Genomic DNA, 27963 nt, shown 5'->3' on the forward strand with positions numbered 1-27963 from the left:
GAAACGGCCATGCCTGTCCATGTGCACTGCAAGACTTCAATAGTAAAATCTGAACCTGTGTTAATGCAAATTAGTGTGTAGCATCAGATTAGATGAGGCGGTTGCACTGCAGTGGTTCTTCTTATGGACAAAACTCCCACCCTGGACCTCAGACAAGCTCTGCACTGGCCTGGTCAAAGCACTATAAGTGATCCAAGATGTTATGGTGGAATGAAACTTACAATTGCTGTTTCCTTTTGCAACCCCTTGCTTAAAGTAATATGTAGTTCCAGTCTAAGAATGCATTTGTTCTCTCATTTCAGATTTCTCTTGCATTAGATTTTGTCAAGCTGTAGAAGGTACAGAAAAGGGGGCTGGAGCATCTTTCTGCAAAAGTTATAATATATTGGGGGGGTAGTTTATTTTCAAAAGATATGGAAAAGAAGCATAATTGAGGATTATAAAAGTTATGGATGGCAGATAGCAAGTTTTTGGGGCTTGTGGGCACATTTGGAATTCTGGGTGAGTGCCTCTGGCCCAATCACAAAATCCATGGAAGAAAGGGCACATACAGGAGCCACTGCTGCGCTTGCTAACAAGGAGGATGTCTTTTGCACTCTTGTTTGTTCATTAGAGGATGCGTGTCCAATCTTTGTATCTAATGCTCAACAACAACAAATGTTTATTCGGCTTTACGCCCATCATGAAGCACAACACAACAAAACAAATCAAATAAAACAGCGGACTCATACAAACCACAAGTAGTAAAACACAGTTCACAACTCACAAGGACGGATATTAGCCATTCATAAAAAAGTTTAAGATTAAGATTAAAAAATTTTGGCACTACACTAAAAACAATATCTGATGTCATTATAGAAAATTCTTGTGACTATCAATAATCAGCTAACATTCCGTTCTGTCTCTTGTACGAGAGGATGGCTGTTAGGAATTTAGCAACCTGTAGGGTAATATAAGGATCCACATCTTGAAGTACCCAGGCAAGCTGTAGGTCTACTGGTTTGTCAGCCATAGGCTGGATTATGGGGTTTAGAATACTAGCACGGGCTGAACTGTACAAAGGGCAGATAAACATAACATGATGTAGAGATTCAGATGTTTTCATTTCACAAGCACACATTGAGGGGACTTGGCCCTTAGTAAATCTATGTCTCAGGACGTTTGTTGGAAAGACATTGAACCTAGTTTGTATCTAATGAAATGTGAGCACGTCTAATGCAGCATATTCAATGTAGGAAAGGCTGAGCCACTGCAGACAAGAACAGAGCAGGAAGAGCAACAGTCTATCATGCATTTTGGATTTTTAAGGGAATATTTAAAAAATCTCACCTGGAGTACTGTGTCCAGTTCTGGGCACCACAGTTCAAGAAGGACACTGACAAACTGGAACGTGTCCAGAGGAGGGCAACCAAAATGGTCAAAGGCCTGGAAACGATGCCTTATGAGGAACGGCTAAGGGAGCTGGGCATGTTTAGCCTGGAGAAGAGGAGGTTAAGGGGTGATATGATAGCCATGTTCAAATATATAAAAGGATGTCATATAGAGGAGGGAGAAAGGTTGTTTTCTGCTGCTCCAGAGAAGCGGACACGGAGCAATGGATCCAAACTACAAGAAAGAAGATTCCACCTAAACATTAGGAAGAACTTCCTGACAGTAAGAGCTGTTCGACAGTGGAATTTGCTGCCAAGGAGTGTGGTGGAGTCTCCTTCTTTGGAGGTCTTTAAGCAGAGGCTTGACAACCATATGTCAGGAGTGCTCTGATGGTGTTTCCTGCTTGGCAGGGGGGTTGGACTCGATGGCCCTTGTGGTCTATTCCAACTCTATGATTCTATGATTTACTTAGAACTTTTGCAAGCACCATAGGAGGTACATAGTAGGCATACTGGTGCTCATGCGCACCATGTTGGTGACCCCTGGCATGGAGGAAGTAAGACAGATGCATTTTTCTTCCTCTCTCATAATGCTGGGATCATGGTTCACCCAGTTAAGCTTGTTGGCAGAAGGTTCAAGACAGACTGGAAGATGTATTTACTTGCATAGCACATAATTGATATTTTTAGAATTTGCAGTCACAAGATACGATTGTGGTCACCAACATAGCTGTAGAAAGAGGATTAGTCAAATGTATGTAGGCGAATAAATCTATTAATGGTTATTTGAAATAATTACTATATGTTGCCACACACTTTGCCAACCTGGTGCCCTCCACATGTTTTGGACTACCATCAGCTGGCTGGGGCTGATGGGAGTTGCAGTCAAACTTTTGGAAGGCAGCAGGTTGGAGAAGGCTGTGCTACCATCTCTGAACTACTTGCTGATATACAACGGAAAATGATTTCGTAGAAATATGGTATTCCTTTGTAACGTATGTATTAGAGAGTGATGGCAACACATGTCCAGTTAGGGCAGGCTAACCTCTGCACCATATTCCCATGATGGGAAAGGGGTTGTGTTTATTGTATGGGGGCTTCTTGTGCTGTTAAACTGGAAAATGGAATAAAAGCATTTCCGGGAAATAAAAAGAACAGTATGCTGTGTTGTAGAAAAAACTCCTGCACTTGTTTTGTTGCTATTACTTCTGCCTCTGGTTTGTAAACAAATTTGCTTTCCTTTGACTACCTGAAAGGCACCTCAATTTATTTTGCCTGGAACAGGTCACCTCTTTTGTTTCATGGTATTTCAGGCAGACATGCTGAAGACATATTCGGGGAGCTTTTTAATGAAGCCAATAGTTTCTACATGCGGATGAATTCTTTGCAAGAGCGAGTTGATCTTCTGGTGATCAAGGTCACCCAACTGGACTCCACTGTGGAAGAAGGTAAGCAGCATTAGTAGCAACCACTTGGGTCACATTAACCTTTGGTTTTGTTTATCTGGTCAAGGAGAACAGAACTGCATTTAGATGTTTTGCTTCCTTAAGCGCTAATTAAGTATTGCCATTTTCAAGCTTCCCTTTGTGACTCAGTACAACAAAACCCTGCCGTGGAACAGGCAAAACACTCCCGGGAAAAGGAAATTCTAGTAAACAATCTGTTTTCCTAGAATATTAAGGGTTTTTGAACCATACATTATGAAAAGGATGATTTATAGAAGGGTTGGAGAGTCCTTCAGTCATTTGGGAGAGTAATTTGTCAGGGGTTGCATGCCAAGGTGGATAGGGTTAGAGCCAAATGTGGGTGGTGTGTCAAACTCCCTCAGTAAAAATGGGAGCAAGGTAACATGACTGGGTCTGGGTGATTTAAACTTAGAGACTCTGTCGAAAACAACTATTAATTCAGAGATTCTATGTGTATGGTAGTATTTACTATAATTCAGCAACAAGGACTCATTGTATGGATCCTGTGGCCCCTTATTTCTTGCGCTGGGAATAAATTAAAGATGAGGCACAGTGGAAGCAAAATTGGAATTTTAGTAACAAGCATTCTGTGGGATAACACTTAGTGGTTTCACTAGTAAAGGCACAGTACTTTGTTTCAGTCAAAACTTCTTTTAAAGGTGTAATTAAGAATGTTACTTATAACTTTCTTTTAACGTTCCTCTCTAAGACTGTTTTTAATAAACCTAATTTCTCCTAGAATGGATATCTGTTTTACTTTGCCTGTAAAATGCCTCTAGCCTTTTTCTAGGATCTCTTCATTTCCCTAAGGAAATTAAACTGGTTTGTCCTGCCTAACAAACCCCTAACCCAGAGCTTTCCAAACTTTTCATGTTGGTGGCACACATTTTAGACATGCACAATTTCATGACACAGTAATTCACCTTTACTAGCAAACCAGAGATTAAACTAACCCCTTTGTCACAGATTTCAATTTAGGCAAAAGGCAACATTTAGGCTTTCAATCTCAGGTTATCCATCCTTGATTTACAGATTCTAGCACTCCCCCTCCCCCCCTCTTATTTTGCAGTGGGGACCTTTTATCTAAAGCACAATGTACGGTCCTGTTGAATGCAAGCAGTTTGGGTTAACAAAGTCACAAACCTGGACCTTGGGAAATGTCAGTCTTTCAGTATCTCATGATGAAAAGAACAAGCCTCTGGTTTCACCACTGAATTTTCAGTCTCTGAGAAGAATTGCATATTTGTTGAGGAGCTATATTCTCAGCTGACCAATCATTTTCCCTCAGAAATGCCTCCCAAGAATTTCAGGGGGACTTATTCCCAAGTAAATGCACAAAGGTGTGCAGCCTGGAAGGATCTCCATTACTTCCTTCCTTGCTTTCTTCTTCCAGTAAGCATTCTGAAAAGGCAATGATAATGAGGTGTTTTTCACATTAGTTACTATCTTCATAGGCCAAGGTTTCCAAAGCAGCTTAAAGTTATCAGTGAGATAGTCCCATGTAGTGACTAGCATGCCTTTACCCAGCACCTGTCAATTATCTGTCAATGTTCAGGCACCAGGCAAAATCATTTTTTTCCCGCCACACCTTTTGGATGCTCATCAAATTTGCAGGTAGCACCAAACTGGGAGGGGTAGCTAATGCCACAGAAGAAAGAATCAGGATTCAATGTCATCTTAACAGATTGCAGAACTGGGCCAAAACATTTAAAAAAGGAATTTCAAGAGGAACAAATGTAAGGTTCTGCACTTAGACAGATATAACCAGCTGCACAAATATAAGATGGGGGACACCTGGCTTGCCAGTAGTACATGTGAAAAGGATCTCAGGGTCTTAGCAGGCCACAAGCTTAACATGAGTTAATAGTATGATACAGCAGCAAAAAAAGCTAATGGTATTCTAGGCTGCATCAACAGAAGTCTAGCGTCCAGATCAAGGGAAGTAATAGTCCCGCTCTATTCTGCCTTGGTCAGACCATACCTGGAATACTGTGTACAGTTCTGAGTTCCACACTTTAAAAAGAATACCGTATTGACAAGCTGGAACTGTGCAAAGGAGGGCAACCAAAATGATAATGGGTCTGGAAACCAAGTCTCAAGAGGAATGGTTGAGGGTGTTTGATATGTTTAGCCTGGAAAAGAGGAGATGTGATAGCCATCTTCAAATATCTAAAGGGCTGTCACATGGAAGATGGAGCAAGCTTGTTTTCTCTGCTCTGGAGGCTAGGACCTGAACCTATGGAAGCAAGTTTTGGGGGCTTGTGGGCACATTTGGAATTCTGGGTGAGTGCCTCTGGCCCAATCACAAAATCCATGGAAGAAAGGGCACATACAGGAGCCACTGCTGCGCTTGCTAACAAGGGGGATGTCTTTTGCACTCTTGTTTGTTCATTAGAGGATGGACCATCAACACTTTTTGTCATGTATCCCAGGTGAGGCCCTGACTTGGAAGGAAACTTAGTCTGTACTTTTCCACTGGCTTCCAATCTTCACTTCAATACTCCAAATAATCAAAATCCTACCATTTAATAATTTCTACGGTTTGGTGGGGGGGTGTCCCCTCACCCAAACATTATTGTCACTGAACTAAATCTGACCACCTGACCACTTACAGATCAGTTGGTGGCCCTTACCGTTTACTTTTGTTGTTCATTTCTGCTGGCCTTGATTTTTTTATGATTTTTTTACCTCCTTGTGTTCTCAACAGGTGGTGAGGAAGGATTCTTGCTCTTGCAGGATTAGCTTTAGCACTTAGTTTTCTCTGCTAGTAAGAGTTGTTCGACAGTGGAGCAGACGCCCTCGGGAGGCAGTGGACTTAAAAACCTTGGAGGTTTTTAAGCAGAGGTTGGATGGCCATCTGTCATGGATGATTTAGTAGAGATTCCACATTGCAGGGGGGTGGACTAGATGACCCTCAGGGCACCTTCCAACTTTACAATTCTATGATTCTATGGCCCTTAGTTATCTGTGTCCTGTGAGTGAGATGTTTATTTCTGCCTTTTAAAACACAATGGCCTTTTAGATTTTTCTTTGTCTTTCCATTTTATGCTAGTTTTAGAGTATGCGTTTGTGGTGTAGTGGTTAAGAGCGGTGGACTCGTAATCTGGTGAACCGGGTTCTATTCCCCGCTCCTCCACATGCAGCTGCTGGGTGACCTTGGGCTAGTCACACTTCTCTGAAGTCTCTCAGCCCCACCCACCTCACAGAGTGTTTGTTGTGGGGGAGGAAGGGAAAGGAGATTTTTAGCCGCTTTGAGACTCCTTAGGGTAGTGATAAAGTGGGATTTCAAATCCAAACTCTTCTCTTCTTCTTCTTATATATCAGGGGTGGCCAACTCGCAAGAGACTGCGATTTACTCACAGAGTTAAAAACTGGCTGTGATCTACCCCCTTTTTTGGGGTTCAGGTCAAAGTTGTTGAGTGTTTTTTTTAGGAAGGAGGAAGGCCCATTTTTGGGGGGTTTGGGTCAAAGTTGTTCAGTTTTTTCAGGGAGGAGGTAAAATGTTGAGCTTTTCTTAGGGGAGCCACAGTTGTTCAGCTTCTTTGGGGGGAGCCAATGATCTACCAGTGATCTACCACAGACGTCCAGTGATCTACCAGTAGATCACGATCTACCTGTTGGACATGCCTGTTATACATCATAAGTCACTTTGAATTACCTTGGTAAAAAAAGCAACCAATAAAATATAACAAATAACAAAAACCAAAAACATAGCTGTCTTTTCTCCATGGACCCACTTAAAGAAATATTGGCCAATTATTTATATGACTTATAACTGAACCATAAATAAATTGGCATCATAATAAAAATGCCCCCCCACCAGCATGTTTTCTTTTGTTTTGAGATGCCATGCGCACCATCACTGAATAGGCATTCCCTCCCACCTGTAAGATAAGGGAAATGTATTTTAAAAGGTAACACCTATCACATGTAGGTCTTTTTTGTAAATTAAAGTGTCCCCAATTCATCAAACAATATGTGTTTTTTAAAAAATGCTAAAATTATTATAATGGGGGTGGTGGGGGTGGGGTTTTTTAATATAGGGAAAGATGATATAACAGGTACCCTGAACCCAAACTGTGAATAACTTTAAATGTAAGCAACAACACTTTGAATTGGACCCAGAAATGGTAAGGTAAAAGGTAAAGGACCCATGGACGCTTAAGTCCAGTCAAAGACAACTATGGGGTTGTGGAGCTCATCTCGCCTTCAGGCCAAGGGAGCCGGCGTTTGTCCACAGACAGTTTTCCGGGTCATGTGGCCAGCATGACTAAACTGCTACTGGTGCATGAAGGACCATGACAACTGCCAGAGCACACGGAAACGCCGTTTACCTTCCCACCGCAGTGGTACCTATTTATCTGCTTGCACTGGCATGCTTTTGAACTGCTAGGTTGGCAGGAGGTGAGACAGAGCAATGGGAGCTCACCCCATCACGGGGATTCAAACCGCCAACCTTCTGATCAGCAAGCCCAAGAGGCTCAGTGTTTTAGACCACAGCGCCACCCATGTCCCAGAAATGGACTGAGAGCTAGTGCAGATATCTCAGCACTAACAATATATTTTCCTTGTGCACAGTCCCAGTTAGCAGTCTTGCAACAGAAGTTTGCACTAACTGCAGTTTCCAAACTGCTGTTTCAGAGGCAGCCCCATATTTAACACATTGCATACAGTGATCAAGTTAGCAGGGCATGGATAACAGAAGCAAGGCTTTCCTGTGCATGAGAGAGAAAAACCTTATTGTTACAAAAGTTGGGTGTCACCCCCACAAGGCACGGTCAAGACTGTCATAACTTTAAGAAATCTGATTTATATACATACTTACACTTTCAGTCTGCATGGAGGGATTCCAGATCTTGTAGCATGGTCATTTCAAGAGGGGTTTGTTCCTCACATCAGTGCAGCACTGGAGTCCAAGGCATCTCTCCCAGCCCACCTTCAGCCAGCCTGCCCAAGATATAGCTCTCTTTTTTTCTCCCTTCTTCTTCCCAGCACACTTTTCTAAAAAGACTATTTTCCTGTCACCTCACACACATACACCATCACCTTCGCAACCTCTGTCTGCCTAGGGCCAAGGATTCCTCTTCGATGGACCATCAACACTTTTTGTCATGTATCCCAGGTGAGGCCCTGACTTGGAAGGAAACTTAGTCTGTACTTTTCCACTGGCTTCCAATCTTCACTTCAATACTCCAAATAATCAAAATCCTACCATTTAATAATTTCTACGGTTTGGTGGAGGGGTGTCCCCTCACCCAAACATTATTGTCACTGAACTAAATCTGACCACCTGACCACTTACAGATCAGTTGGTGGCCCTTACCGTTTACTTTTGTTGTTCATTTCTGCTGGCCTTGATTTTTTTTATGATTTTTTTACCTCCTTGTGTTCTCAACAGGTGGTGAGGAAGGATTCTTGCTCTTGCAGGATTAGCTTTAGCACTTAGTTTTCTCTGCTAATCCGCTGGGGGAGTGAAAGATGAGCTCTGAAGGACAGGATAAGCCCACTTGTTTTTCCATCAGCAGCTGGAAAACTTTCCTCAAAACAACCTTAACCTTTGGTGTTTTTCTCACTGCATTTTGGGTTGTGCTACTTCAAGCTTCAGAGCCTAGGACTTGCCGATCAAAAGGTCAGCGGTTCTAATCCCCACGACGGGGTGAGCTCCCGTTGCTCTGTCCCTGCCCTTGCCGACCTAGCAGTTCGAAAGCATGTCAAAGTGCAAGTAGATAAATAGGTACCGCTCCGGCGGGAAGGTAAACGGCGTTTCCATGCGCTGTTCTGGTTTTCCAGAAGCAGCTTAGTCATGCTGGCCATATGACCCAGAAGCTGTATGCCGGCTCCCTCGGCCAATAAAGCGAGATGAGCGCCGCAACCCGAGAGTCGTCCGCAACTGGACCTAACGGTCAGGGGTCCCTTTACCTTTACTTCAAGCTACAGGTGGTGACTCCCATCAGTGAATGCTCCTAAGGTACACAACCCCCCATGTCCCCCCCCCCAAATACCATGGTTGGTTGGTGAGAGCAGAGTTATACCCTAGCCTTCTTCTCTGATATTAGGATTCAGTGGCTCTCAAAGTAGGCAGTACCATCCCAGGGCGAGGGGGGGGGGGATAATCTGTGTGAGGGCCGCTGAAACTGTACTTTACTATCAGATTTTGAAAAGCTGGTATCAATATATCAAGTTCATCAGTTGTTGTTTTTTTAATTAATTGAAATACTTTTAACTGGACTTTGAATAAATGTGCAGTTGATCATTATTAATTCAATTTATATGCTGCCCTTTGTCAAAAGATCCCAGGGCAGTGTACAACATTAAAAACACATTACAGAACATAAATGATAAAAACATAATCAAAAACTTAATTAAAAACATACTGACAGACAGCCCGATAATAAAATAGTCATCCTAATAGCAGTCCTCTCCCTCACACTTTCACAAGCCATAGCTTATTTAATAGCCATAGGCCTGAGTAAAGAGGAATGTTTTTGCCTGGCGCCTAAATACATGTAATGATGGCATCAGGCAAGTCTCTCTGGGGAGAGCATTCCACAATCAGGGAGCCACTACAGAAAGGACCCGTTCTCTTGTTGTCACCCTCTGAACTTCTCTGGAATGGGGGATATAGAGAAGGGCCTTAGATGACAAGCACAGGGTCGGATCAGTTTGTATGGGGAGAGGTGAGCCTTATAGTATTGAGCTCCAGAGCCATGTTATAGGTCAACACCAGAACTTTGAATTGGGCCCGGAAATTAATCGGAAGCCAGTACAGTTGTACCAGGATTGGTGATATATGCTCAAACCTACATGTTCTGGTGAGCAACCTGGCCATTGCATTTTGCACCAGCTGAAGTTTCTGAACTGTCTTCAGAGGCAGCCCCACGTATATCACATCGCAGTAATCCAACCTAGAGGTTACCAGAGGAGGCCACAGAAATCAGGCTATCCCTGTCCAGATAGGGGCACAGCTGGGCCACCAGCCAAAGCTGACAGAAGGCATTCCACACCACCGAGGCCACCTGGGCCTTAAGCAACAGAATGGATCCAGGAGGGGAGTGTCTTCTTCTGTAAAGGCATCTTCTTCTGTTTGTCCCCGTGTCAGTTTCAGTTTATTGGTTAATTTTTCTAGTAAGGCTGTTTCCCATACTATTTGGTACCTGACACCAAACCCTACATACATTAAGCAAAATAGAAACATTGCCACCCGACCCCCCCCCATCTCCCCCCCCCCAATGTCTCAACAAATGAAACTGATTTGTAAAAATGTTACACGGAAAAAATACGAGAGACATTACACATACTTCTGTAAAACACGAAAATCTTTAATTAAATGGATCCAGGAGCACCCCCAAGCCACGTACCTGCTGCATAAGAGGGACTGTAACCCTCTCAAGAGCAGGTAATCTTCCACCTAACTGTTCTGGGGAACCACTCACTAACAGCGCCTCAGTCTTACCTCCACTGAGCTTCAGTTTGTTGGCTCTCATCCAGTCCATTACCGAGGCAAAACAGCGGTCCTGCACATCCACTGCCTCACCTGCAGATGTACAGTGGTACCTCGTGTTACAGACACTTCAGGTTACAGATTCCGCTAACCCATCTCTTCAGGATGAGAACAGAAATTGTGCTCTGGCAGCGCGGCAGCAGCAGGAGGCCCCATCAGCTAAAGTGGTGCTTCAGGTTAAGAACAGTTTCAGGTTAAGAACGGACCTCTGGAACGAATTAAGTACTTAACTCGAGGTACCACTGTAAAGGAGAAACAGAGTTGTCTGTCATTAGCATACTGCCAACAGTGCATGCCAAAACTCCAGATGACTCCATTCAGTGGTTCCATATAGATATTAAACAACATGGGGCATAGAATTGAGCCCTGAGGGACACCATATTGAAGGCCCCATGGTGCTAAAAAAAAACAAAAAACCAGTCCTCAAGCATCACCCGCTGAAAACGACCCCCAAGTAGGAATGGAACCACTTCAAAACAAGGCTGCCGACCCACAACTCAGATAGCCTCGCCAGGAGGATACAGTGGGCTATATGTATGTGTGCAGGAATACACGTATGCAGGAATATTCCACTGTTGGAGCCCTCACTTGAAGTCTGAAATGGTACAGCCCAGATTTGCAGTAGCTAACATGTAATCCACCAGATGTTGTTGGATTCCAACTCCCATTCTCCCTGATATCTGGCCATGCTGGCTGGGGGGATGATGGGAGCTGTAGTCCAACAACATAAGGAGGGACACAGCCTCTCTGCTCCTGTTTTAGATCCATATTTGCCACCCACACTTAACCTTTTCAAAAGAGTGTAAGGGGTGTGAGCTCAGATGCACCAATAAAGGCAGATGTTAGATTTCTTGAGTATAATGCTGTTTCACTTATTCAACAATAGATAATAGTTCTAGTATTTGCTTTAACACAGTTATTTTCTATGCTAGCTGCCTGACACACACAACTCCCACCTTCGGTCTGTCCCTGGCTGATCAATCAGACTCCAATGCCCCAACCAGTAATCAGCACAACACTATTACCTACTAGCAGATATCTCACAGAACAAGCAAAATGAGGCAGGCAGAAAACATCGGCACACTCTTGCTGGCTGGGAGAGAAGATCAGGCAGAGCAAGGAACGTGCAATGCAATCCATCCTCTCTCTGCTTCTTCCTCTGTAGGTCTGCCCCTTCCTTGTACAGTGGATGCTTGGGTTGCGAATGTGATCCGTGCAGGAAGCATGTTCGCAACCCGCAGCGCCGTGTCTATGCACGCGCGGGTTGCGATTCGATGCTTCTGCGCCTGCACAAGCACCGAAACCCAGAAGTAACCCGTTCCAGTACTTCCGGGTTTGGCGCGGTGCACAACCCGAAATCGCTTAACCCAAAGCGTCTGTAACCCAAGGTATGGCTGTACTTTGATGATAGGCCTGGGAAGTTCTTGCCAGTTTTTTTTTTAAAAAAAATCAATCTTGTTAAAAAAATTGAAAACAGGAACCTTCAGTTTAGCCTCATGAACAGCTGTCTAATCTCCCCATCTGCCATTTCCGTTAATCAGAAAATTGCCATCCTCCCACAAATCATACTGACCCCCTGCTTTCCTAGCAACCTTAATCTTTTTCAGAAATCTGATGAAGTAATTGCTTGTGTTCTACCACCCCTCAGTAGTGGAGCTGGATAACTGCTGCTTCTTGGAAAGCGTAGGTGATGCAGAAGGCACAGAATATCCTGGGGGTGTTGTTGTTGCTATAGCAATTTATCACCTGCCCTTTTGCCCAAGGTCCCAGGGCAGGTGCTTCGGCTGATTGGATACAGCTGGGGTGTGGGTGTTGGCCAAGGTCCTGCTTTGCTATAAAAGCAAGTGCTGCCGCACTTTCCGCCTTGGGAGCAGACCTACAGAAGACGGCGCGGGCTGGTTTGCACCATTCCAGCCCCTGCCCTGGTCTGCTCTCCAAGCCAGCAAGAGGGTGCTGAGCTTTTTTTTATTGCATCGGGCTCATTTATCCTGTGAGGTGAATCAGGGGTGGGGAACCTCTGGCCCTCCAGGTGTTTTTGGACTCCCAATTTCCATTGCCCCAGGCAATGTGGCCAATGGTCAGGGGAGAAAGTCCAGCTACATCTGGAGGGCCACAAGGTTCCCCACCCCTGAAGTAACAGGGTCTTTGTAGAAAGTATGCCTGTACTTATAGCACATTTTAAAATCTGCAAGAATTCTCAAAGCAGAGATCGTCACTGCAGTTTTCTTGGTTCCACTCTCGATGCCACTTGTAAGTAAGTAAATGTGAGATAACAGCTGTCTAAATCTCAGGGCTTACGATCTTTAAGTCTCAATTGTATGCACATTTACCTGGAAGTAAGTCTCTGTCTGAACTCAGTGAGACTTCCTTTTGAGTAGATTGCATAGGATTGTTAGTTCATTAACTGGTTATATTGATTACCCATTGTTAATTACTTTTAATTGTATTAAATATTTAACTTGCTTTTTCTGTATTTAAACTGTTTCCCCCCTGTGTTTATATTACAAAAAATTATCATAGTGAATTACAGCGTTTTTATTTTTATTTTTTTAAGTGTTTGTATTATCTGTCAAACCTAGCTCTTGAGAGATGGGGGAGATTATGATCTGGCAGGCAGGAGTTTTAGGTTTCAGTAGGTAGTGGGATTCTGTCTTTAATCTTGCGCTCTCGCTCTCTCTCCCCCCCTCCCCCGTATTTAAATATTTAAAATACTGGTTATAACGAATTGCAGTACAGTGTAAAGCGTTACCTGCCTTGAGATGGTAGGATAAGCATGGGAATCATCGCACCAAAGAACCAGTGCGTGACTTGTAGGAAACAAAACCCGCATTGTGTGTTGGGATTGCGGGTGCGCAGTGTTGAGTTTCATCCTTTTCACGTTTCTGCCTTGCATTTCCAGTCTCGCTGCAGGATATCAACATGCGGAAAGCTTTCAAGAGCTCCACCATTCAGAACCAACAGGTGGTGTCTCGCAATTCCATCCCAAACCCTGTGATGGAGATGTACCAGCGGTGCGATAAGCCCCCACCGCTCAACATCCTTACTCCTTACAGGTAAGGCATTTGGCAAAAGAGTCTCTGTTACTAAGTCTGTACCCATTTGGGGAGTCTAATAAGTTTAAAAGAAATTGTCCCATGATGCTTAGCTTATGCAATTTAGGTGTTCCTTCATAGCAATGTGAATGTTTTCCTTACTGATAATTTACCATATTTTTCACTCTATCAGATGCATCCAACCATAAGACGCACCTAGTTTTAGAGGTGGACAACAAGAAAAAAAATATTATCTCCCTCTCTACTCAGCACCTCTCCAGCGAAGCAGCAGAAGAAATGGAGCCCCTTCCATTTCTCCTGCCGCTTCGCTGAAGGAGTGCTGCGCAGAGAGGGAAAGCTACGCAGTGCCTCTCCAGTGAAGCGAAGCCAGGAGAGCAAGAGGGATCGGTGCGCACCGATCCCTCTTGCTCTCCTGGCTTCAGCAAAAGCTGTGCAGCCTGCATTCGCTCCATAGGACGCACACACATTTCCCCTTACTTTTTAGGAGGGGGAAAGTGCGTCTTATAGAGCGAAAAATACAGTATTCTCTTTGAGGTGTGTTGTTGTTTTTTTACAATCAAGTGGTGTATAAATTTTATGAAATAAAAATTAAAATAGTTCTCTCTCTCTACCTCTCCCTTCCCCCTCAACCCCCCCCAACTTGCTCTTTCTAGAGATGACAAGAAAGACGGTTTGAAGTTTTACACGGACCCTTCATATTTCTTCAACTTGTGGAAAGAGAAGATGCTGCAGGCAACAGAGGACAAGAGGAAAGAGAAACGCAGGCAGAAGGTACATTTTTGTGAAGGGGGAATATATAGGAGTTGGGATTCAGGTAGTCTCTCTACAGAGCACGTAAGCAGATAATCTGCCTGTCTAGAGATGATTGAAAGAGAATTCTCACACCCCACCGGAGATTAAATGCTAAATAAATGGTTGATTACAAAAAGTTTTAATTGGGTTTTGATTAAATGTGCAATTCATTGTTACTGCTTTGAATTTTATTGTGTTATTGTCTTTCTTAGTGGATGGTGAATAATGCTTTTTGTAGGGTAGGGTAGGGTAGGGGGCACTGAGGATGAGTGTACAGAATTAAGGGGGCAGTGACCCCACTGTTATAGAATAACCTAGACAACCTCATAATACAGGTGCGTGACCACATTTTTGAATCACCTGCATTATGAAAAAACAAACAAAGCACAGATCTCAGTAAATAAGGAGTGTGTTGAGCTGAAAGCATTCTCACCTTTCGTTGTGCTGGGGTTTGTTTTTTTCTTGTAAGGAATTATTTACATATGGGAAACTCAAATACACACACACACACACACACACACACACACACTAAAAAGAAACCCTCAGACTCTGCAGCCTGAAGGTGGTGTATTCTGTTTTTACCCCTTGGGGATTCTGTTCCATTGTGGAGGCCAGCCAAGCCTTACAATTCACACCAGTAGCAGAAAGGTGGTTGACACAGCAGATACTTTACTCTGTTTCTCTGCAGGAGCAGCGGCTGGTTGAAGACTCCACCAGGGAAGTGAAGAAAGTGCGAAAGGCTCGCAACCGGCGGCTGGAATGGAACATGATGGCATACGATAAGGAATTCCGGCCCGATAACAGGTTCTCACCATCCCCATATCACATGGCCTCATCGGAAGGATCACTGTCCCCAGATAATAGGCAGGTTTTATGTATTACACGCTTCGCTCTATCTTTTTTCTTTCTTTTGCTGTTTTTGGGCTTGATTATTGTTTGACTTATTATTATTTTTCTGGATGCTTTTATTGCTCACAACAGCAAGGGTTCTGATCTGACTAGCTGGAGGTTCAGGGAAATGAGGCCTTTTGAGAAACTCTCCCCCTGCCCCAAATTAAAAAAAAACCAATGTTTGTTGCTCTGGGGCTGCTGAATCATTGCATGGGCTTTGCTTCTGCATTCACATGATGCTGAGATGAGAAGTCAGTGTGCTGTTTGGAGCACAAGTTAGGAGTACTTAAACCCCTATAGAAGGCTAATCTCTTAAACTGTGGTGCTAACTTCCTAATCCATGCCTGCTCCATCCTTGCTGCATGTGTGTGTTCCTTTTAAAGTGTGTGTGTGTGCGTGTGTAAATGTGTGTGCGCGCGCTCACACACACGCACACATACACACACACCATGCCTTGATCCCAGCAGCTAATAGATGTCATCTTAATTTTCCCTTCAGTTTGGCTCCTTCCATCCACCCACCCCATTCAGGAGTACAACCTTTTGGTGTTTTTGTGTGTGACAGATCTTATGCGTCAGATGCAGCTGATCACTCATACCCGGCCAGCCCTAACCATCCTGCCCAGCAGATATTAGCTCCAGCCTCACACCTGTCAGCAGACAACAAAGAGGTCATCCTGGTGGCTAACCAGGCCCAGGAACATGTCTACAGGCCCTCAGCAGCAGGAAGCCGGCAGAACAGTCTCAACCGGGTCCAACAGCCCCATGTACCGCAGCCGTCAGAGACTATGCTAAATGGACCGAGGCCTCAGATAGTCAAGGATTATGGGTATGGATTCCTGCCTGCTTTCCTTCCCCTGTTAGGTGTGGCTTTCTGCTTTCAGAAAGAGAGTTTGGCACTTTCTAAAGCTACCAGGGTATTGATAGTGTAGGAAACTTGTGTAGGAAAGGTGTTGAGAAGCAGAATGCAGTCAGATCCATGGATAGCCAAGGAGCTGGGAAACTTGACCCCCAACCCCTTTCTTTGCCATTGATTTATTTTTTATTTTTGGTATGGCCAAGCTCAAGTTTCCACCCTTTGGTTTCCACATTGGAAAGCAGCTGGTCCAGAGATCAGATGATTACAAGGAATACAGCTGTATTCGTCAATCCTGGGAAACATGAGGAAAATATAAGTATTCCTCTTTTACTACATTTGTTGGAAGATCATATGGGTTTTCCCCATGGTAGGGCAGGCTTGCATTCTGTAAAACCAGCTGGCAACAATATGGTTGCGCAGAGGCTGCTCATTGGTACAGTAATGTGAGTGACAATCTAAATCCTACCAGGACTCCCAAGAGAGAACTTGATTGTATATTCATCACTGTTCATCCCTTCATGTAAATGCCAGCCAGCATCCATTTCGCCCAGCCAGGGAAAGTGCTGGCATCTGAAACAGCATTGAATGCTGCTGGCTTTCTCTGGTGGCCACAAGGGCAAGCTGACTCCGTTAGGCTCAGCAAGAATCCCCTATCATTTCCCTGCATCCTTTACTCACCTAGCTCCTTTTCCCTTGATTAAGTTCTCTCCCAGTTGTTCCTAGTCTTTGTCATTACTCAGTAAATGAATGCTGAAAACTTAGCTTAAGAGCCAACTTCTACCATTCCCATGCTGCTCTTGACCCCCTTTTGCATGGAGGCCCATGGGCAGAATTTACTCCCTCATTGTTAAGTAAGTTGGCATGTAAATTCTTGCAAATTATTTTTTTCCTCCTTTGGAAGAAGAGGTATCCCCATTGGAAAAATTAAACCATGTGCAAGTCCTTGTAGGATCAATGGCTAAGGGCTGATATGTAATGAGCTTCAAAAGACAGGCTTGAAAAAAGACCAAGGGGGCTGCATAGAAAATATAGAAATGCAATAGGCTGACAACTATAGCTGGATGATCTGTAAAATGTGAAGTAGCACTTCTAGACAAAGGGCTTATCCATACTTACCTTTTGCCCTGCACTTTACAGCAACAGGTCCTTGCTTCAAAGCTCCATGTCCAAGTGTCCTTTTCCTCTCAGGACTTTCCCCTGCAAAAACCTGTTCTTTAAAGCTGAAGTGCAACAATTCAGGTTTTCCGTGGATTGCTATTTGCTCTGATTCACTGGTAAAGAGTGGGTTTTTGCAGGGAAATCTCCGGGGGTGGGGAAGCGGGGAGTTCTCGGATATGGAGCTTTAAAGTGCAGTCCATGCCTGGAAAGTGTGGAGGAAAGGTAAGTGTGAATGAGCCCTATGTATGCAAACAACGGACTGTCTTTTTCAGGACTATGGACAGCAGACAGCGAGAGAGCAGTTACTTCTCCTATGAGATTTTTGTCTGGAAAGGGATTTTATTGAATTCGCCAGTCAGTTTTTCACCATTCAGATTGTTGTCCAAACAGACACAACTAGTATTAAACATGTATGCCATCTGAGCATGAGATTTGATAGTAGTGAGTACATTTGGGAAGCTCATCTGAATGCTAGTTGTGAGGAATCACAGGTGGGGGAGAGTGCTGTTGCACGCAGATCCTGCTTGCTGTGAGATCTGTGAGATCAATATGGTGGACTAAATGGCCCTTTGGACTGATTCAGCAGGACTTTTCTGATGTGTGTGTGTGTGTGTGTGTGTGTGTGTGTGTGTGTGTCATTTTTTATTTTTTAAAATCTCCTTAGATGCTCATGTTAGAAGGTATAGTGGTTAATGATAACCAACGAAATGGTTTTATGCAACCTAATTATTGCATTAATTGGGAAAGGGCCATAGCTTAGTGGTGCAGCATCTGCTTAACATGCAGAAGGTCCCTGGTTCATTCCCTGGCATTTTTGGAGGAGACTGGAAGAGTCCCCTGCCTGAAACCCTGGAAAGCCACTTCCAGGCAGCATACATAGCATGCAGTAGCATTTCCTTTTTACCCCTTCTCCAAAAATTAAGAGGTTTTAGTCTAGTTTACTATGGTCCCTCAGTCTTTACTGATTAACTGCTTGCCTAGGATAACAAAAGGTTTTTGCACATCTTGGTGGGTCATGAGTTGGACAAGCTCAGCACAGGAGTTTGTTAGCAACTGGACTTTCTTGCACTAGTACTGGTTGCCATTCTGTATCTGGGTGCCTGCCATGTCTGAGTACTGTGAAAATTCCCATGTATGTGGGACTGTATCTGCTCTAGTTTGCTTACTTGGAGGGAGGAGCTGCCTTTAACCATAGCTCTAGCTCCAAAGTTGTGCAGCAGTTAAGAAGGGCTAAACTTAAAATAGCCTAATTCTGTGACTTGCTCATTTGTTTTTGTTTCCATTTTATTATACATGCAATAAAGTAAAACAAAATATCCATAAAGAAATAATCAAACAATTACAGCAGGTTGAAAACAACATAAAGTTGAGCAGTATCATTAAACTTGTTGTTCCTAAACATTACAAAAAAACACAAATTCTTCCAAAACCTATTAGAAGAAGAAGAAGAAGAAGAAGAAGAGTTTGGATTTGATATCCCGCTTTTCACTCCCCTTCAGGAGTCTCAAAGCGGCTAACATTCTCCTTTCCCTTCCTCCCCCACAACAAACACTCTGTGAGGTGAGTGAGGCTGAGAGACCTCAGAGAAGTGTGACTGGCCCAAGGTCACCCAGCAGCTGCATGTGGAGGAGCGGAGACGCGAACCCGGTTCCCCAGATTACAAATCTACCGCTCTTAACCACTACACCACACTGGTTGATTTATTTAGGTTGATTTATGTGTATTATTTTATAATTAGTTAACTCAATCAACTGTTACTATAGACCAGGGTGTGTTTCCCCCCCAAAACCCTTAACATATATTAGGAGATAAAACCTCCCCCCTCCATTTTTAGCTATCATAATCTTAGCAGTTATAAGGTTGATCACTATTTTTCGATCATTTCCAAAGATAACACCTTCCAGATAACAAAGTAGAAATATTTTCAGTTCTAACAGTGAACAATATTAGAAACATTAGCCTTTTGAAACAGATTTTCAAAATGTTTGTATCTGAGAGAGTTCCAAAAGATGTGTCTGTAATTCACTTTACTTGATCCACGTAATCTAGCATTTATCTGATGCCAACCTATATATTAAGTTTAACTTGTAGTTTTTGTATGTGTGCCATGTTTGATGGGACCATAGTCTGTTTCAAATTGTCTCTTTCCCTTTCTCGTTTCAGCCCCCAGCAAGTGCCAATGGCCGAGTACTTTGTGCCACCTGCTCCCCCTCCCCCTCCCCCGGTGATACCCTCCGCTCAAACTGCCTTTGACAGCCCTATCTCTGCCCCTCCCACCATGGCGCCCAGTGCAGCTGCCACTGCTGCTCACTCCTCTTACGCACCTTCCCCTCCACCGGCCCCACCTTGCCCCTACTCTGCTTCTCCCCCTCAGACTGGCCCAATGGGGCCCCCCGTTGCACCTCCGCCCCCTCCCCCTGGACCCCCAACGATTACCACCTCACCAGCTCACTTGGCCTCTCCCCCAGCCATGACTGTTGAACCACGGAAGCCTCAGTTCCCGCTGATACCAATGAGTGATGCCAGGAGCGACCTGCTTGCTGCAATTCGTAGAGGTGAGCACCGGCTTTTTCTGTATGACAATATTCCCTCCCACAAAGAGTCCACATTTTTATTTATTTGTTTGCTTTTGAAGTTCTAAAGGGTAAAAATAAATTGATTGGAAGTCATTAAACAATGCTCATCCAAACAGCATGTACAGGCATCAGTGCTTCCAATAGTACCTTCCATGGTGCCCATGAAAGGTCTCAGTAAATATCTCATCCAAATCCACCATTTGTGAGAGGCTGGCTGCTCTTCCGCCTCAGTTCCTGTTTGCAATGGCTTGACCTCTCGTTCTCCTTAAACAGGAGACTTATAGAGTACTTGTCTTTGTGAGTGAGCATGGTGTATGATGACTGATGTAGATGTATTTTATCCCCTTAATGGGATCCAAGCCCACTCCATTTTGTGGTCATGCCTCTTTTTCTGCTGTTTTAGTTGTGGTAGTCATTTTCTTTTATGCCATGCTCTATGGCGGCTATTTTTGTGGCTGGTGCCCACACCACATTTTCAGAATTCCAAAAGTGCCCAATGGTCCCAAAAGGTTGGCTGCCCTTTAACGAATGCAGAATTAATTAGTATCAAACAAATAAAATGACTGGGAAGGGATGGAGATTTGTTTTGGCCAGGCCTGTACAAATTGATCACTGTCCCACAATTCCATCTACTCCCACCTTTCCATGGCTAGGAGGAGAAGTGAAGCTCTATTTCCCTCTACAATTGGGGAGGAAGCAATGCCCATTGTTTGTGCTGAATTGTGGAGGGTTCAGTGCAACTGCAAGGGAAATCTCAGTCCAACCTCTGTAGCTCCAAGCTGGAAATGGAAGCTAGAGGTGGATGTCTAGGTAATCAGGCCCTTTGGCACCAGGTGCCAAGACAAGCCCCAGATTTTCCTCTGCCTTCAGCAAGGAAAAATGGGTGGATAATGGCCACTCAAGCTTCCTAACAGCAAAACAAGCCCAGCTCCAAATTTGGAACTAGAGGTTGGTGGGGATCGCCCCTGCTGTTGTGCTGGGCTTCTCGAGGTGATCTATTCCTGCATTTCAGGGTTTGGATTTACTGACCCTTTGGGTGCCTTCCAGCTCTACAGATCTGTTTCTAAGCTCAGTGTTGCTGCTGGGACCCCAGTTGGGACTTGGGAAGGGAACAGGGATTGTCTTTCATGGCTTGGAGTCTCAGTGTGAAGTCAGGTCCCAGCAACACACCTGCTCAGAAGCCAGTCCTCCAAAGTATTTCTTCCTTTGCAAATGCAGGGATTCAACTCCGGAAGGTCCAAGAACAATGGGAGCAAGAGGCAAAGAAAGAGCCAGTGGGCAATGACGTGGCGACAATCCTATCCCGCAGAATCGCCGTTGAGTACAGTGAATCAGATGATGACTCGGAGCTGGACGAGAATGAATGGTCAGATTGAGAAGGGGCAGAGTGCTGCCTTGGGGAGGATTCCCCCAAGTTCTTTTTGCCACCTTTCCACAGCCAGGTGTGTGTGTGTGTGTGACCGGGTGCCCCTGCGGGTAAATTCCAGCTGCTGCCAGCAGCTCATGTTCCGTGAGCTTTGCTTTCATGCCATGTTGCACTGTTGAAATTTTTTTAAGGTGGCCTCTTTGTGGGCAAGTGTGCATTAGTGACTTTTGTCTTTTGAAAAAAATGCATTTGGTGGTGGTAGACCAACAGTTGACCATTTTTTCCTTCAGGTGTGAGAAATGGCATTTTAGGCTTTGAAAGTCCTGGAAAAGCTAAAACAACCACCACAACTCACTCCTGGTTTGGTTGTCAGTGTGGTCTATTACAGCTTAAGATATGGTCTCAGAGATAACATGCAGATTGAGGAAGCAGTCAAACACAAGAGACGAAGTTTTAAGCTTATTTAAGCAGATGCACTTTCTATGCTCCTGGGTATGAGTGGGAAGCCTTCTTTCTGTGTAGAGTACTGCCGTGTGGTGTCATGGGTTAGAGGAATGTGCTTTTACATGCTTGTAAAGTTTCCTCTATGGCTTAACATTTTAGAGGCAAGTTCCAGAGAAGTAGCCATGTTAGTCTATTGTGACAAAAGCAACAGAGTTCTGTGGCACTTTAAATTATCATGATGTCAGCTTTCAGGTGTCAAAGGTCACTTCATCACATGCATGGGAAGTCACTTAAGAAGGTACAGAGAGAACTAAAACATGTTGTTGTTGCTGGTTACAAAGTAGGGTTAAAACTGCCAGTCAATACCAGAGCCAATTGAGTGAATATAAGTCATTATAAGAACATAAGAAGAGCCTGCTGGATCAGACCAATGGCCCATCTGGTACAGCATTCTGATCTCACACTGGCCAATCAGATGCTTATGGGAAGCCCAAAAGCAGGACTTGAGGGCAATAGCACTCTGCCCTCCTGTGATTCCCAGTAACTGGTATTCAGAGTCATTATGGTATTAATGATATAGGCAGTTTTACTAAATATAAGGCATTGCAGAACCTAGTAAATGCACCGTGTTAGACAACAACCACTTTATTCTGTCTGTACTAAGGGATAAGAACATGGAAGTGATCATATCATGCATGTGACAAAGTGAACTCTGATCCACTAAAACACCTGTTTAGGCAACCATTCCCCTGAATACAACCTGTGATTTCATTGCTTTAACTGTTCCTTTTTTAAAAAAAACCCACCCCAACTGTGTTTATTGTTATTCTTTTTAATGGTTTAGTGCTTGGGGCTTGAGCGACAATTCTATCTGCACTTTTCTGAAAGCCAGTCCCACTGATTATAGCAGGACTTACTTCAGGGTAAACTCAAATTAGAAAGCACTGCACATGAAGAGTAACTGAAGTTGAATTTATGGCCAGTTCCTTATTAAACACAGCTCCCAAGTTGTGACAAAGTGCTGTTTGCATGTGGCATCACTGTTTGGCCCTTGGCATGGTAAACAGAAACAAACAAAAATGAAAGGTCAAAATGGTAAAATAGCTTGCTTTGCATAATGTATCCACCTTTCCAAAGTCAGTTTTTCTTGGTTGAGAATCACTGCCAAGTGCCTCCATCTTTCCATTCTGAAACCAGAGGGAAATCTCGGTTTTGTCTTGGGTCTGATGCTCGTAACTTCTGTTCTAAGCATTGCTCAAACATCCGTCTCAATACTTCCCCTTCAGCTTGGGGTTGCAGACAAAGGGCTCTCCCCTCCCCAAACCTCAGCTCAGGGGGCTCAGGTTGGGGCCCCTCTTCTCACCCTTGCCAAAGAGTAGCGGAGCAATCACCGTGGAGTTGGTGGTAGATAGAATTGCGGACCCTCCTCTGTGACATCAGGATAGAAAATGTGGGGGAAATAAGGTGGTGGGCCAGTCAGGTATGGTGTTGGTTGTGTTTGTAAGCTGTTTGGGATTGTTAGCCATTTTAGAGATAAATAGGTAATAATAGAAAACAATTTCCGTAGAATGGTTGGGGCAGTGGGGTTGGGAAGTTACCACTACAGTGTTCAAAGGTTAGCCCTGTGCATTATGTGTCTAGCAAACAACTGGGTGCACTTTAGGGATGATACCTTATGTAACAACATCATAATAAGCTAAGCGTTCCCTGTGATTGGTTATTGTTGTACTGTATTAGTATAGTGGCTTTGATATGAAGCATCTATTAAAAGGGTTAGGTTCATTTCTTCTCCCTCTCACCTATATTATTCTAGAAGAATATATGTTAGCATTTATTTTCAAAGAATATATCTGCATAGTGAAGAGATGTATTTGTTAAGCTTTTATTTTGTGTTGATTAGTTAACGTAGTTGCTAGGTCCTAGGAGCTCTGATTTGGGCAGAGGTGTTGAACAGCTTCCTCTTAAAGATTGATCAGATAGGCAGAGTTTGAATCAGAATTCAAAGGCTGCATTTAAAGGCTTGACTTGCTCATACATGTGACAATAACAGGAAAGGTTGTGCGGAATATTTTGTTCCCCCGTTCATTATAACATCTGAGGGTGGCAGGAGGCAGAGAGGACAGATTTCTCTCTCAGCAGAAGGTTGAGCCTGGACCAGGAAAATCCATATTAAAAGTATTGGGACTAAATTTGGATATACATGTGGTAAAACGATATGGCGGGTAAACTGGTCCCACGTTGTTCAGGGCTCTGTATACAAATAGTAACACCTTAAACTAGGCCCCATTAGCAAATTGGCAACCAGAGCAGGTTTCTGAGCACAGGTGCTCTCTGTTAGCAAGGTCTCACTCCTGTCAACAATCTTACTGTAGCATTCTGCACTACCTGCAGCTTCTGGGATCAAGCTGCCAAACTGAACAGTTGATTCCTTGCAAGTGCAGAACTCCCTTGACATTCTTTTTTTCTAAATCCAGGTTCTGAAACATGATGCCACTGAGAGACAAAGTAAACAGCTTTGCCATCACTGTACTATGCTTGCCTCTTACCTTGTTTTTCAGTGGTAGCCAATGCCCATTGAGACTGGTAGGATGGAAGGCAGGGAGGCCAACAGTAGGTGGAGCTAGAGCTCATGTCAGGCCCAGATTACTAATTCTCTTTCTGACCCCACCTCCCTCCCTGCTGAGCTGTAAGTAACCAGGGATGCAGGCTGGAAGCACACTGAGGTTGGTGGTGCTCAGCCCCATTCATCCTAACGGACCAGCCTGCACTGACGTTTCTTCTGGCTTATGAGTTTCCACCGACTAACATGAGATTCTGTGCACTTCTTCATAGAGAGGACAAAATCAAGTAAAACTAAATAGTCTTTCTCACTCTGCCTTTGTCACCCAACAGGACCAGGCATCCATCTCTGCAAGGTTGGAAGCCATGATTAATTTGCATACTGAAATTTTAGACTGTAATTTGCCCCCACCCAGGTCTTTGTGGTAAGAGGGGGGGGGGGGATAATCAATTGATGGCATCTGGCTATCACAGAATTCAAGCTTCTTGTGGCAGGATTTATGTGTCGCTCTTATTTGTCTCTTTTGGGGTTAGGCATCAATTAAAGCAGCATTATATATAGCAAAGGATGCAGGTGGCGCTGTGGGTAAAACCTCAGTGCCTAGGACTTGCCGATCGCATGGTCGGCAGTTCGAATCCCCGCAGTGGGGTGAGTTCCCATCTTTTGGTCCCAGCTCCTGCCCACCTAGCAGTTCGAAAGCACCCTTAAGTGCAAGTAGATAAATAGGTACCGCTTTCTAGCGGGAAGGTAAACGGCGTTTCCGTGTGCTGCGCTGGTGCTGGCTTGCCAGAGCAGCTTCGTCACGCTGGCCACGTGACCTGGAAGTGTCTGCAGACAGCGCTGGCTCCCGGCCTCTTAAGTGAGATGAGTGCACAACCCTAGAGTCTGTCAAGACTGGCCCATGCGGGCAGGGGTACCTTTACCTTTATATATAGCAAACTATACTGGGAACAGTACTACTGAATTAAGCTTCACAGTTTAGAGCAGCTGCTGAAGAATACAATCTGTAAAAAAGGCTTCCTTCTCATTCTGTTTGGGTGCCTCTGCCAAAAGTTAAGCCAGGCAGGGTTATGCAACCCCCAGCATTCAAAAATTCCTAAAAAAGATAATAAGGCCCATTTCATATTTAAACTGCTCCATCTCAATTGGCAGTCCCTCGTTAATTTATCTATTTATTTCACAAAATTTATACATCACTTGGTTGTTTTGCTTTTTAAAAAACAAACAGCAAGCCATAAAGTGGTTTTTAAGAATAATAAAAACAATGGCATTATTAGTTAAAAACAACTATTTAAACATTCAGAAATAATTAAATTAATTAATAATTAAATCAGCAACATGCTAAAAACCAAATTAAAACCCGTGCCGACATTCTTACCTGTCTGAATAGGCTGGCCTATTCATCATCAGGAATGCAAATTTATAGGACGTAACTTTGCTGTTAGCTTCATGATGGCAGTAATTAATATTCATCTGGCCCCTCCCTGGAGTTCTGTTGCATGCCCCTGAGCATGGCAGGAGTGGCAGCTGCCATCCCCATCACACAGCTCTGTGTGATTGAGGCGCTCACTGATTGTACAGGCATTAAATAACTAAAGAAATAAAGAAAGAAATAAGGTGGGTGGGTAGGAAGAACTGTATTTAGATTCAGGCATCATCAAACAAGAGATTCTTCTTGTCTTCATCCTCACATTGTGAAATGGATTTGAAAGTTCACTTTGGGATTGCATATAACCCTGTTTGAATGTCTAAGTAACCAAAGCAGAGTGATTACAACAACCCCAGATATTTTGATACCTGATCGTGAGTGTGTGTGTGTGTGTGTGTGTGTGTGTGTGTGTGTGTGTGTCTTTCTTTCTTTCTCTCCCTCTCCCTCCCCACTCTACAATTCCCTGTTCAGAAGCTGAGTGAATTCACAGTTGAATCTTGCTTCAACACTGGTGTTTACAATATAGTATCCTGCACTGCAGCTGAGGGCCAGAGTAGGCAGAGCAGGTGGTGTGACATACACAACATGAAATTTCCAATAAAGTAGTAAAGGAACTGACCGTTCAAATGTGAAGATTGTAGAGGCAGACTTGGCAAACTCTTCTGTGAACTGTCATGGCATGTAATCTAATGCTTTTGGAAGCATAAAGTGGCTCCAGTCAGGTGTACATTTCTCCAATGGAGAAGGTTATGGTATCTTCCTGGGCAATGCTGTTTACAGATGCAACTCCATAGGCAGGCTGTTTTATGGCCATAGGGTGGTTCAGAATGGCTTCCTTTTATGTTCTGCTTGTTTTCATATCTAAAAAGCACCCTTTGGCTTTTGCACTATATAGGAATTGTTGCAATATTGTATTGTGTTTGTTGCAGTCATATATTCTGTATGTATGTGTGTGTATATAGGATGTTAGGCTGATTTCAATGGTACTATTTTGTCCCTTGCTTTCGCCATCATCACCATCATTTGGCATTTAACATTATGGTGATGTCTCGTGTGATTGTCAGCACTTGGTTCATTCCATTCCATGCACGCATACCCTACCCATTTAGTTTAGAAGGCTCTTAGGCACAATTACCAAAACAGTATTAAAGTGGACCCTCAAGGTCTGAAAAAACATGATAATGCGAGAAAAGATAAACTTGAACTCTTGAGCTCAAGAACAAATTCATGGAGTTACAGTTCTTATGAGGCAGCTATGTAGTTTGGTTTGCGCAGATTTCCATTGTCTGGGTTTGTGAGTGTCAGTTCTGACTATCTTGCCCTTAATCAAGCTTCACTATCTCTGAAACACTCTCTCCCCGCCCCTGCTACTCGCCCCCCCCCCCATCATATCCAGGAGCAGAGCTGGTGACAGTTTCCAGGCCAAAAGGGCCAGGAGTTCTCCTGTCACACAGTTCTTCTCCCAGACAGCTGGCCTGATGGCAGTCAAGATCCTAAGGATGATGTCATACTGCTACATCTGGCATGATGATGTCATGGGCAGATGTGAATAAAATCATGTAGTTGCCTCTGTCAGTCAGCACCCACCCACACCTTAAGATCTCCCCCAGAGGCAGAATTCTTGCCCTCATTATTCCACCATTTGGTGACACAGGAGAGGGGCTTTTTACTTCTGCTACCAAGATTGTGGGATGTCCTGGGGAACTCTGTTCTGCTTCCTTGCTCCTGATGTTTAGATAGTTGACTAAGGCACTCATCTGTCAGAGCACCTTAGGGCATTCTGATTGTTTTTCGGAGGGTAGCTGAGGGAGGGGATTGATTGCTTGCTTGGCTGTTCATTTACTGTTCTTTCGCTATACCGTAGTGGGCTATATGACTGTTATAATTTTTAATTGTACATTAAGTGCTTAAGCTTTCTTGTAAACCCAGCTATTATATGTGTGCTAATAATTAAAACATCAGCATAAGCTAAGTAGATGGGTGGGAGATCTACACAGAGAAGCCCACCTGCGATGAGAGTGTAGACAAAGAAAATTCTAAGCTGCCTTGCAGACCTAAATAGTAGAAAGTTAGGATATAAATGTGTCAAATAAAAAGTGAGAAAGCAAGTAAAAAAAAACTGCCCTTGCTTCCTGATCTGGCTCTTGTGGACATCGGGGCTTAGGATGTGGTTTTCTCTCTGTTGCTCCACTGTACTCCTCCTATCCCACTGAGGTTAAGATTCCTTTGGCCTGTAAGTAAGTAAATAAGGAGACCTCTGAGTAGCAGCAGTTGCTGGGTCGGAAGCAGCTGGGAGAACTGGGGCCAAAGCAATGCAAAATGTTCAGCAATGCAAGTTAACCCTTTTTTTGCAGCAACTAGTACAGCTCATCATAACACCCAATCTGCTATTTCGAAACAAACACTGAAATTGGAGAATATTCAATACAGCCTGACCTGAATGTGTGAGAATGCTGTTTAACAGCCATTACAGAGCTGACCCTGTCGATGTGTGTGATA

General features: G+C 43.9%; 1 protein-coding gene across 3 annotated transcripts in view; it reads left to right on the top strand.

The window, feature by feature from the left end:
• LOC114589133 (actin-binding protein WASF3-like) overlaps positions 1–24473 on the top strand; it is a 76018-nt gene extending 51545 nt beyond the window's left edge. Inside the window, exons 3-9 of one of the 3 annotated variants that reach the window (XM_028715245.2) lie at positions 2684–2818; positions 13237–13390; positions 14044–14161; positions 14871–14986; positions 15638–15901; positions 19253–19644; positions 20884–24473. In XM_028715245.2, the coding sequence (XP_028571078.1) occupies positions 2684–2818; positions 13237–13390; positions 14044–14161; positions 14871–14986; positions 15638–15901; positions 19253–19644; positions 20884–21041 (1337 nt within the window). In that variant the 3' untranslated portion in view covers positions 21042–24473. Of the gene's footprint in view, positions 1–2683; positions 2819–13236; positions 13391–14043; positions 14162–14870; positions 15047–15637; positions 15902–19252; positions 19645–20883 lie in introns of all 3 variants that reach the window. The other 2 variants (XM_028715244.2, XM_028715248.2) reach the window with 2 other exon arrangements.
• The last annotated feature ends 3490 nt before the right edge of the window (positions 24474–27963 follow it).

This window comes from Podarcis muralis, chromosome Z (assembly GCF_964188315.1).
Source record: "Podarcis muralis chromosome Z, rPodMur119.hap1.1, whole genome shotgun sequence".
Taxonomy (NCBI): Eukaryota; Metazoa; Chordata; class Lepidosauria; order Squamata; family Lacertidae; genus Podarcis; species Podarcis muralis.